The sequence below is a fragment of the Dromiciops gliroides genome, chromosome 4 (genome assembly GCF_019393635.1).
Source record: "Dromiciops gliroides isolate mDroGli1 chromosome 4, mDroGli1.pri, whole genome shotgun sequence".
NCBI lineage: Eukaryota > Metazoa > Chordata > Mammalia > Microbiotheria > Microbiotheriidae > Dromiciops > Dromiciops gliroides.
In genome coordinates, this window is record NC_057864.1 from 244781559 (window position 1) to 244794389 (window position 12831).

General features: G+C 39.9%; 1 protein-coding gene across 1 annotated transcript in view; it reads left to right on the forward strand.

Annotated features, from left to right (window-relative positions):
- SNRPC (small nuclear ribonucleoprotein polypeptide C) overlaps window positions 1-12831 on the forward strand; it is a 32325-nt gene that overhangs the window by 129 nt on the left and 19365 nt on the right. The window contains exons 2-3 of the mRNA XM_043999348.1: window positions 5828-5870; window positions 7777-7885. Of these exons, the coding sequence (XP_043855283.1) occupies window positions 5828-5870; window positions 7777-7885 (152 nt within the window). The remainder of the gene's footprint in view (window positions 1-5827; window positions 5871-7776; window positions 7886-12831) is intronic.

Genomic DNA, 12831 nt, shown 5'->3' on the forward strand with positions numbered 1-12831 from the left:
GAGGAGGGCGCGCCGGGGCTCCGTGCGGGGGCGGGGGTGGGCTCGGACGTGGGTGGGGCTCCCGGGTCTGCCCGGAGAGGGTGGGGGAAAGCAGGGCGTGCTCCAAAGGCCGGCCCTCCACCCTCCTTCATTCCTTCTCCCTTCCCCTTCTTTTCCTTCTCCTTCCATCTCTCTCCGCATCTCTGTCTTCCCCTCCCCCTCCTTGTCACCGGACGCGCCGCCCCCCCCCCCCCCAGCTTCCCTCCGACCAGTCTGAGAATTGGCAGGGAACCTCCGGCCCAAACGTGACCAGAAATCCCCGTTACATCGGAATCACGACCTGCGGACGTTCTTGCTTTGAAGACCCAATGCAAAAGAGCCCACTACCTCCTGAGGCGGTCCATTCAGTTTTTCTGGCCAGCTCTATAATTGTTAGGAAGATTTTATTTTATTTTATTCCCAATGGAGAATAAATTCGTTTCTTTGAAACTTCTACCCATCCATCCTATTTCTGGCCCCAGGGGCCAAGGACGACTAATCCATCTCTTCACAGTCCTTCAAGGACTTGAAGATGGCCGTCACGTCCCTTGTTAAGTCATTTCCCAGTTTCTTGAACTGAGCCTCATAGATCTCCACCTATTACTACCCTGGTTGCCTTTTTTTCCCCCGAAGAACTTAGCCTTCCCAAAATGTGGTGTTAAGGACCGAATACATGTGTGTTCTAAAGTATGATGAAAAGGACCACCACTCTAGTTCTGGATGCTTTCTACTTATTAATGTGGGCTCAAATGTCCTTTATTGACTATCCCACTGGCCATTATTGGCCTGTCCCCAACCCAGGTCTTTTTTTAGAGGAACTCCTGGTCTAATTATGCCTCTCCATCTTGTACTTGTGAAGTTGAATTTTTCAATCCATCAATGAACATTTGAGTGCCTGCTACATGCCAGGTACTGTGAGAGGCGTTTGGGGATCTAAAGACAAAAGTGTCCCTGACTTTAAGGAGTTTACATTCTATTGAACACACATATATGGGTATATACAAAGTAGATAGAAGGTATTGGGGGGGTGGGCTGGAGCAGGGCACTAGAAACAAAGTGAATCAGGTGCTTGAGCTGAATTTTGAAGGAATATAGGGATTCTAAGAGGCAGAGGTGAATAAGGAATAAAAGACTACATCCTTCACTATTAAACTTAGTCTTGTTTGATTTGGCTTCACTTGCTAGACAAAAATATTTTGGATCCTAACTCAGTCATCCAGTGCTTTAAGCTATTCCTTCTTCCTTTGTGTCATCTGCAAAATGTATTTTATTTTTATTTGGCAATGAGGGTTAAGTGACTTGTCCAGAGTCACACAGCTAGTAAGTGTCAAGTGTCTGAGGCTAGATTTGAACTCAGGTCCTCCTGAATCCAGGGCCAGTGCTCTATCCACTGCGCCACACCTAGCTGCCCCCTATCTGCAAAATTTATAAGCATGTCATTTATACTCTTTTCCAAGTCATAGATAAAAGTATTAAACAACACTGGGCCAAGGATACTTGCATACTCCTCTAGAGACCTTAGTTTGCATCATCTGAATGAAGTATATGGGGAAAGTTATTGATGTCATCATCACTCACAAGTGTTCCACCACCAACTGTACATAATGCTGGTATTTATCTCACCATGACCTCATTCTGTCTCTCCCTGTTTCACTTTTCTTAAATTTATCTCTGCAATTACCTGTCACTCTCTCTCTGCACCCCTACACCATCTTCCTTAACTTCCTTCAAAATCTTAACTTTTAAGTTAACCAATTCAACTTTATACTGTGTTCTATCCTTTTCTTACTGCTACTCATTCTTTTCCAAATGGCAACCCTGGATTACCCCCCACCATCTATTTTCTTTGCTTCTATGCTTGAGTTCCTGAACTTCAGCAGAGGAAGTTACTTGGCTATTTTGACTGAGTCTGTTACAAATCTTTAGTCTCAACTGACCCCTCAAACTTCATGCCAATACTTTTCCTTTTCCTTGTTTAACTCTCAATCCTGCTCTCCTTCAGCTTCTGTTCCAAACTTTCTCTTCTTAAGCCATCTATCTACAGCATCCCTCCCTTCTTTCAGCAGAGGATTTCACCAAATACTTAAGTCAAAAAATTGAGGCCATCTATTGCTAGCTCCCTCTTTCCAACATTATGCTTCAAATCACTAAAACATCTCCCACTTTCTTCTTCCTTGCTCCAGTATTGGAGGAAGTCCTCCTTGAATACAACAACCCCTTCATTTCTGGTTCAACCCCTCACTTCTCCTTCAGAAGTTTCCACTTTGATCATTCTGCCCTCTCTCTCTATAATTTCTTTATTCACTGACTCCTGTCCTGTTGCCCTCAAAGATGGCCAGATATTTTCCCATCCTTAAAAACCCTCACTGAATTCTACCATTCCCTCAAATTAAAGCCCTGTACCTCTTTTCTTTTTCATAACCAAATTCCAAAAAAAAAAGTTGCCTTATACTCATTGCCTCTATTTTCTCACCTCATCTTCACTTTTCTTTCTTTTTTTTAAGCTCTTTTTTAAATTTATTTTTTATTTTTGCAGGACAGTGAGGGTTAAATGACTTGCCCAGGGTCACACAGCTAGTAAGTGTCAATTGTCTGAGGCCGGATTTGAACTCAGGTCCTCCTGAATCCAGGGCCGGTGCTTTATCCACTGTGCCACCTAGCTCACTTTTCAACCCCAGTGAAAATTCCTATTTCCAAGGTTACCAATGACCTATTAATTTCCAATTCCAATGGCCTTTTATTAATCCTTATCTTTGTTGACCTTTCTTTAGCATTTGACATTTTTTTGATAATAAACATTTTAATTTAAAGTTCTGAGTTCTAAATTCTATTCCTTCTTCCCTTCTCTACCCTCCTCCCCGAGGCAGTGAGCAATCAGGTATAGATTATACATGTGTAATTATGTAAAACATTACCATAGTAGTCATTTTGTACATGAAAACTCAAGCATTTGACATTGTTGACCACATCTCTCTCCTAGTTCTTATCCCTTTTTAACTGTTCCTTTGATGGATCATCATCTTCATCCTACCTGCTATGTGTAGGTATATCTGAGGACTCTCTCTGGTTCCCTTTTCCTTCTACATTCTTCTTTTGGCAGTCTTTTAGCTCTCATGCAGATGATTCTTTTTTTAATCATAAAAGTATTTTATTATTTTCCAGTTACATGTAAAGATAGTTTTCAACATTTGTTTTCATAGGATTTTTAGTTCCAAATTTTTCTCCCACCCTCCCTTCCCTCCCCAAGACAGAAAACAATTTGATATAGATTATATATGTACAATCACATTAAACATATGTCTGCATTAGTCATATTGTGAAAGAAGAATCAGAACACAAGGGGAAAACCTCAAAAAAGAAAAAAAAAACAGCCAAAAAGTAGAAACAGTATGGTTCAATCTGCATTCAGAATCCACACTTCTTTTTTCTGGATGTGGAGAACTTTTTCTATCAAGAGTTCTTTGAAATTGTTTTGGATCATTGTTTAAAAACGGAATCACCCCCCCCCCATCTCACATTTCTCCCTAATCTCTTTCTGCTTAGGATATCATCCTTCATATTACCCAGGTTTGCAATCCTGGTACCATCCTTAACTGTTCCATGCACTTTCCCCTTCATATCCAGTCAGTTGCTAAGTATTGTTTATTCTGTCTCTACAATATATCATGTATTGGTCCCCTTTTCTCTACTTACAAAGCCACTACTCCCGTTCAGATCAAAGCACCTCATGTAGACTGGTCTTTCTAATTGATTTCCCATCCTCTAGTCTCTTTCCTCTCCAATCCATCCTCGACATGGTTGTTAAATTGATATTTCCCAAGCACAGACAGATCTAAACATGTTACTCCCTCGCTTAAAGAGCTCCAGTGGCTCCTTCTTGCTTCTAGGACAGGGATTCTTAACCTAAGGTTCACATACCCAAATGAGTGTGTGACTAGATTTCAGAGAGTCTGTGAACATGCACTGGAAAAAAATTACACCTTTATTTTCACTAGCCTCTGACTGAAATTTAGCATTTGTTTCAATTGTGAATTTAGGCAACAAACATCATTCTGAGAACAGGTCTTTGTGTTTGATCAGAATGCCAAAGGCATCCACGACACAAAAAAGGTTGAGAACTCTTGTTCTAAGACAAAATAAAGTCGCCTCTGTTTGGATTCTACCCATCTTTCCAGGTTTATTGTACATTATTTCTTTTACATACCTTAGATCAAGCCAAACTGACCTGTTTGCTGTGGCATTTCCTTTCTCACATCTGTGCCTTTAAACAGACTGTCACTACCCCACCCCTCACCTCTGCCTCTCAGAATCCCTCATTTGACTGAAAACTCAGTTCAGATTCCTACAAGAAGACTGTCCCAATACTTTGCTAATACTTGCCCAGGAAATTACTTTGTATATGTTTTGTATTCAATTTTTTATATACATGTTGTTTTTCTGCAATAGACTGTAAGCTCCTCAAGGGCAAGGGCTATGTTGTTTATGTCTTTTTGTCCCATACCTTCGCATATATTAGGCACTTAATAAATGCTTGTTGAATTTATGAATAAATAAAACCTCTTTCCAGGTTGATATTGAATCATTCATTAATGACTGTTCTTTGGATATAGCCATTCAGTTGTTCTGAATCTGTTGTACTATTGTGTAGCCAAGTGGTCTCCAAAGTTTTTGATTGTACACTCCTATCAGTAAAATTATTTTTCAAGTTGGGGGAGGGGGAGGGATGGCAGACCTTGCTGGGAGAGGTGAGACTTCTCCAAGTGCAGCCATTGTGGGTGCCTTGGTCTGAGTTAGGTTATAACTACCCTGAAGGGCTCATGCTGGACTCAAAATGGAGAAAGTCGGGAGCTTACACAGCTATGGAAGTCAGGAAAGTGGGGGAGTATTAAACCATTATGGGTGACAGGTAGGTGTGGTTGTATTGGACAGATGCCCATGTTGGTTATAGCTGGGAGTGTGGGAGCCAACCTATTTTCCCACCCTCTGGTTGATCACATTCTCCTTGGTGGTCAAGCCATAACTTCTATTTTGGAGCATAATGGCCTAACCCACATCTCCAACTTTTCACAAGAACACTACAAGAGGTTTTGTCAAATGCTTTGCCAAACTATCTACAATATTTCCAGATCTTCCAGTTTAATAACGTTGTCAAAAAAGGAAATGAGGTTTCCTTCCCTTCTTGCCCCTCTTCGTTCATCCCTCTCTGCTCCTTTCCCCTCCTTCCTTCCTTTCCCCTCTTCATCTTCCATATCTTTCTCCCTCTTTTCCTCATCTCCCTCCTCCTTGTCCTTTTTCCTCTTCCCATTTACTTCACAGTGGGCAAGAAGAAGAGTGCTGCTTCTCAGGTAGGGAATTACGGTCCTCTTCAGGGCTCAGGTCAGATGCCATGTCCGCCATGATCTCCCTCAGCTGGCTGTGTTCTTGGCCCCTACATTTTTTTCTGGGGTTCTTTGTCTAGATCTCTCCTTTGTCCCCATCAAAATCTACCTTGTGTAGTCTTTATTAGTGAACATGACATCTCTCCCCCCATTATACTATAAACTCATAGGCAGGTACCGTCTTGTTGTTTCATCTTTGTATCTGTAACAGTTTACTCATAGTAGGTGCTTAATCAGTGTTTTTTTGAATTGAACTAGAAAAAGGAAAAAGAAAACAAGTTTGTTTCAAAGGTTTTGCTTTCAGTTTGAATTGCTGAGCTGCCTGGCGTTACTGTTCAGGTGATTGTACCAGCTCTGACCCCTTTAGCTGAGTTAAAGCAACTTATTATTGTTAACATGGTGGTGGCCATCTCTCTCCTTCTCCCCCACAGATTTTACTGTGACTACTGCGATACGTACCTCACCCATGACTCTGTAAGTAGTGTTGCTCGTGTGCTGTAGTTTGTACACCATGGGATGATGAAAAGTAAATTCTTTTTGCACAAAGTGTGCTGTCCTCCCCACCATGTTGTATACTTAGTGTCCCTGCACTGTTTAGGCCTTTGAGTTGCAGTGTTGCTCAAGAAGTTGCACTGAACTTGGAGACAGAAGGCCTAGATTCCTATGTCCCGGTTCATGCCAATTAGTAGCTGTGAGGCTGCGGCCAAGGCATTTTCCCCGTTTTGAGCCTCAGTTTCCTCATCCATTAAATTCACTTGCTCTGCCTATCTCACAGTTATTGTGAGGAAAGTGCTTTCTAAAATGTAAAGTGTTACACAGATGTAAATTGTGATTGTTGTTTTGGAGAAAATCGTTCTGGATTTTCATTTAGTGATTTTATTTCCTGTTAAGTATCTGCTCAATGTTTGGGCAGCTAAAGTAGTCTATCTATAGCCTTTCAATAGGCAGAATTTTCTTGTGTGAGACCAAAAGTTGGAGTTAGCAAGTATGGTTTTTGTGACAAGGTAAAAATTGGGAGAAACTAAGAAGTTGTTTTATGAATGGTATAGCGGTTGCTTTAAACTATCAGCCATGTTTTTGTTTGATTCTGCAAATTTGGAGCCTTAGCATTTGTCTTGCAAGTTATCTGTTTTAGAAACGATGAATCCAGGTACCCTAACAAACATTTATTATAAAACTATCTAATCAAATCAAAAAAATCTTTATCTTCTGTCTTTCTCCCAACTGAGATGTGATGTAAAGTGAACACCTTTTCAGTAAGACACCGGAACCCACCTAACCATTTCTGTATTGTTATTCTTCATTTCCTGTATTCTAATTATATGGTTTTGGAAATGCTTCTGGTTAGATATATTGTCTTATTTTTCATTATTGATGGCAATGTGAAATATCGTGCTCCTGTAGAGATTCTAGCTGTAAATATTCTTATAATATTGTTGTATAGGGATCTCCACTAAGAAGATTAAGACCTACCAATAGATCTTAAACCTAACCTGGTAGATCTTCAGGCTGGCTGTGGCTATCGGTATTCTTCCTTGCATGTTTTCATGATCTGCATTCCCAGAGAGTAGAACTCAATAGAGGTACATTTTCTCTTATCAAACCTTTATTGTTACACATATCTACTCACCTTCCAGTGATCCCAAGCCTTCAGGGAAATAAAAAGTAGCTCTCCAGAAAAGAGTTTGGGGACTTTTGTAATATTGTTATTTTTAAATGATCCATTTGGGATACTAAACAATTGCCAAGGTGTTGGGAGGAGCAGCTCCCTCAGGTGGGCTTAGACACCTTAAAGCAGTTCAGTACTGTAACATTATTATCTTCTGACTTTGGGGATTTCCTAAGTTACTTAGGGTAATTGTTTCTTTTACCTTGTGGCATCTAGTATAACTGTTGTGTTTATGTGAACAGTGGTTTTAATGGTTTAGCATTACTGAAAAGTTGGCCTTTTCCCTCAAAAAATTAGAATTTTTTTTGTATTTTGAGATTTTGTGCCAGCTTTATCTGTTGTTTGTTGTGCTAACTTTGTGGGAACTAGGAAGGCAGGGAACAGTGCTTGTACTATTTGGTTTGAGTTTGTTTCCATAAATGCAAAAGGACGGTGAGAATATTTGGCACAGTGCATTCTGATAGGCTATGTGACCTGTGTAATTGATTCATTGGAATTTCAACAGACTTGGCCCCTTAGAGAGTGTATTAGGCACAGGAGCTTTTGGCTGGGCCGCTGGCCACGTTTACATGAGCTATGTAAGTGATCCCTTGGAGAGGTACTCCCAGCATAGGTGTCTTGCAATGGTCGGACTTTATATGATTTTTGGTTTTGCTTTTGTTAGAATCTGGGCATGGCAAATTTCAACCTGGCATATCTTTTATTTTTCAGCCATCTGTACGAAAGACACATTGCAGCGGTAGGAAACACAAAGAGAATGTGAAAGATTACTATCAAAAATGGATGGAAGAGCAAGCTCAGAGCCTGATCGATAAAACGAGTAAGGACCCATCCCTCGTTCCCTCTGGTCAGCTGGTGCCTTCCTTCTGCCAGCTGCACCTGGCTGCATCTTCGTTATTGGGGGTAGTTACATCATGACTGAATTAGTAAGCATTTATTAAGCACCTGTTATGTTCCAGACTCTAAGCTCTGGGGGTGAAAAAAACACTATTTGCCTCCAAGGAGTTTGTTTTCTATTGAGGGAAATAACATGTACACATATAAATAATATGAAATACACACAAAGTAAATACAAGGTAATTTTTGTGGACAATAGAGTGGAGCTAGCAGTGGAGGGCTAAGGGGTGCCAAAGGGCCTCATGTCCAAAGTTGAGTTTGAGCTTTGAAGGAAGCTGGGGATTCAAAGGAATAATGGTGAGGAGGGAGAACATTCCAGGTATGGGGGGAGAATGTTAGGGGGAAGCCTATGCAGAGAATGGAGATAGAAAGAGAAAGAAGGTTATTTTGGCTGGGCTGAAGGATAAGTGAGGAGAGTAATGTGTAATAAGCTCACAAAGGTAGGTTGAAGCCACTTGGTAAGGACTTTAAGTGCCAAGCAATGATCCTAGTGGTAGTAGGGAGTTTTTTAAAACAGGAGAGTGACGTGTCTAGAGCTTTGCTTTAAGAATATCAGTTTGGTAGCTCTGTAAAAGATGAATTGGAAAAGGGTGATACTTGATACAAGGAGACCAATTAGAAGGCTATTACAATAGTTAAGGTGAGAGGGCCAGAAAATAGGGTAACCATATTGGGGAGAAGGAGATATATGGGAGAGTTGTAGAGGTAGAATTGACAATACTTATTACATGAATGAAAAGGGTGTCTTTCTGATTCCTAAGGTTGTGTAAAAAAATTGGATAGTTAATTATTGGTGATAAAACACACTGAGATCTTTCATAGCTGAAACACAAAAGAAGAAAGAAATTTATAATTTCATCCAAATAGAATAATTGAGAAATTTCATTTGGATTTACTCCTCCCACTGTTAAATGGAGTCTTCTCAGATCTCTCCAGCTAAAAGTTATTTCTCCCTGATTTTCTTAGAGCACTTGGAAACTCCTTTGTCCTCATTTAACCCTTCCATGTCTCCTACTTATTTGTGGGTATGTCATACTTAAAACCCTAAAAACCCTCTCACTGCATTGGATTGTAAGTTTTTTGAGGACAGAACCTGTCATTTTTTTACCCTTGTGACTTATGCTTGGCACATTGGTACTGCCTTGATAAATGCTCTTTTTAGCTGAAATGGAATGACCACAATCACTTTCCATTGCACTGGCCAGATTATCTTCAGCATTAACAGAGTAGAATTAGGATTTGGAGTTTGGATTCAGAGACTGAGTTAAATGAATGTGCATCTGAGCAAGACCATAGCTGACTGTATTAAAAAACAAATATAAATTTTTTTGATTTATCTTTGTTCTTCTTTTATCCTGTTCATATTTCATCTACTTTGGGCTAAAATTTAATTAGAAATGACTGCCCTGCAGCCATTTGTGTCACGCGGTAGATATTGGTTTGCTGTAGGGAGCTTTTATGTAGTAAGGTTAAAGAAAGCATAGAAGGGCTGATGCATTTGCTTCATGTAATACTATTTGTTGAAAATACCATAAAGTCTAAACCGACTGTAACCTGAGTGTGTGTTTTAAAGATCACTTCTTTCCAGTATCAAACAAAACCCTTTGCTTGAATATGCCTCTAGCCTAGCAAAGTTATTTCAAGATGTACAATGATTTTATAACAGACTGTTTTTGCCATCAAAAACAATAGAGCCAGTATACTTGGACTCCTAACATCACAGTCATAGATATGTTTAGAGAGAATGGGTTATAGTTAATGGATATTTATGGGTCTGGTATCCTGGAGAAGTGATACACTCCAGCACATTGGGTGGACCCCCTGTGGTGAACTTAGAGGAGACCATGGACATGAGTAGAAGAGCAGGACCAGATTTGGATGGTTTGCCATCTTCCTCATTGGAGGGAATAGCTAACTTGATGATATTGCAGATCCATTTGAGTATTGAATATTGTGATGGTGAAAATCTAAATATGTTGTCTAAAACATCTAATGTGTGGTCACCTTAAATTAGAAGCTTTAGCACCAGTCTTTGGGCATTAAGCATTTATTAAAGCATACCAGGTATTAGAAAAAAAAGAACATGTGGAGGTAAGAAAAGGCCTATCTAGCCTACAGTTCCAGCCAGGTCTGGTTCTTCCTCAAGTCCTCCACCACAAGCCTGCTTCAATCACAAACTCTCTTCAAACTGAGTGTGGAAGCGTTTTATAGGTCTGAAGCAGAGGCGGTCCTTACACACTGCTTCAAGATGATTGGTAGGCATTATCCAAATCTATTGGTTTACTGGACTTGAAGGTGGTCTCGAGTTGAGTTCAAAGTCCTTAGCTTCTGAGAACAATACCTTCTTAAGGGCTGGCCAGGTGTGGTTACAATCTAATTAACTTGAAGTAGGCTAATCAGCAGAGTCAATCACTCTCACTTAATTCAATCAGTTTAGATTAATATCCAGGTGAGCCTTTGAGTATCTGCCAAATCCCATTATTTTCTCACAATATATAATATAATTCAACCACAGAAGTGCCAAATGAGTAAAAAGCAAAGAAACTAGATAGATAAGCCCAAAGTAGTTTTGCTGGTAAAGTTGAACTATGCCCTAGAAAGTCTGGGATGTGTTAAATGATTATCCTTCTGAGTTTGAACTGGAGAGTTCTCCTACCTTCTCAGCTTCTTCTCTTTTCTTTTTCTCTTTTCTTTTTTTTTTTTCAGGGCAATGGGGGTTAAGTGACTTGCCCAGGGTCACACAGCTAGTAAGTGTCAAGTGTCTGAGGCCAGATTTGAACTCAGGTCCTCCTGAATCCAGGGCTAGTGCTTTATCCACCATGCCACCTAGCTGCCCCCAGCCTCTTCTCACATCACCCAGATACCTTCCTCACTATTTCCTACTTCACTGTAGTCTCAGATGAAGAGGTAGTCCTTTCCCTAGGCAAGGCAAACCCCTCAACACCACTCTTTATCTCATTTCATTCTTGCTTCTTCAGCATCATTTCAATCACACTCTGTCACTAATGTTCAGTCTCTCCCTATCTGCTTGCTTCTTTCCTGCATTGACTACAAACATGCCAATGTCTTCTCCACCCTTAAAAAATTCTTACTCGATCCAACTATTGATCATCCTAAATTTCTCCTCCCTTTTGTGGCTAAACTCCTTGAGAAATCAATGTACAATAGGCACCTCTACATCTCCCCCTCCCCACCAAAACACACACACATACACACACACTTACTCACTTCTTAACTCTCTACAGCCTGGCTTCCAACCTCTTCCTTCAACTGAAACGTCTCTCTCTAAAGTTACCAGTGATTTTTTAATTGCCAAATCTAATGGCATCTTCTTAATCCTCATCCTCCTTGACTTCTCTACAGCATTTGACGCAGTTGATCACCTCCTTCTGGATACACTCTCTTCTCTAGGTTTTTGTGACAATGTTCTTTCTCACTAACCATGGGTGTCCCTCATAGCTCTGTCCTAGGCTCCCTTCTCTTTTCACTCTATTCTTTCTTGCTTGATATTCTTATTAGCTCCCATGGATGGATGCAATTAACGTCTCTTTGTTGATGATTCTCAGATTGATATATTCAACCCTCAAGTCTTTGTTGAGCTAGTCATGCATCTACATTTTGGACATCTCAAAGTGGATGTGCTACAAGCATCTCAAGGTCAGCATATTCAGAACAAGAACTCATTCCACCTCCCAGATCCTTCCAAATTTCCTTACTACTGTTAAGGGCACTATCATCTTCTAGTCGCCCTAGTCTATGACCTTGTTGTCATCACTCACCTTATACTTCCAATCTATTGCCAAACTTTCTTTTTTCAATAGTATTTTATTTTATTTTTTCCAAATTACATGTAAAGATAGTTTTCCCATATAAATATTTTATTATTTTCCAGTTACATTTAGAAATAGTTTTCAACATTTGTTTTTTCCTTTTTTTGGGGGGGGGTGAGGCAATTGGGGTTAAGTGACTTGCCCAGGGTCACACAGCTAGTAAGTGTTAAGTGTCTGAGACTGGATTTGAACTCAGGTACTCCTGAATCCAGGGCCAGTGTTTTATCCACTGCGCCATCTAGCTGCCCCTAACATTTGTTTTTATAAGATTTCTAGTTTCAAATTTTTCTCCCTCCCTTCCCCCCCTCCCCAAGACATCAAGTAATCTGATATAGGTTATATATGTACAATTACATTAAACATATTTCTGCATTAGTCATGTTATGAGAGAAGAATCAGAGCAAAAAGGAAAAACTTGAAAAAAGAAAAATGACAACAAAAAACAATAGAAATGGTATAGTTTGATCTGCATATAGATTCCACAGTTCATTTTTTTTTTTCTGGATTTGGAGAGCATTTTCCATCATGAGTCCTTTGGAACTTTCTTGTTCCATTGAGTTGCTGAGAATAATCAAGTCTATCACAGTTGATCGACACAATGTTGTTGATACTGTGTATAATGTTCTTCTGGTTCTGCTCATCTCACTCATCATCAGTTCATACAAGTCCTTCCAGGTTTCTCTGAAATCTTCCTGCTCATCGTTTCTTACAGCATAATAGTATTCCATTATATTCACATACCACAACTTGTTCAGCCATTCCCCAATTGATGGGCAACCCCTCAATTTCCAATTCCTTGACACCACAAAAAGAGCAGCTATAAATATTTTTGTACATCAACGTTCATTTTGGTAAGATTGTGAGTTCAAATTTTTTCTTTCCCCCCTCCCCAAGACAGCAAGGAATCTGATATAGGTTATACAGTACAATCATATTAAACATATTTCTGTATTAATCATATTGTGAATGAAGAATCAGAACAAAAGGGAAAACCATAAGAAAAAAGAAACAAAGAAATGACAACAAAAGTTAATAGCAT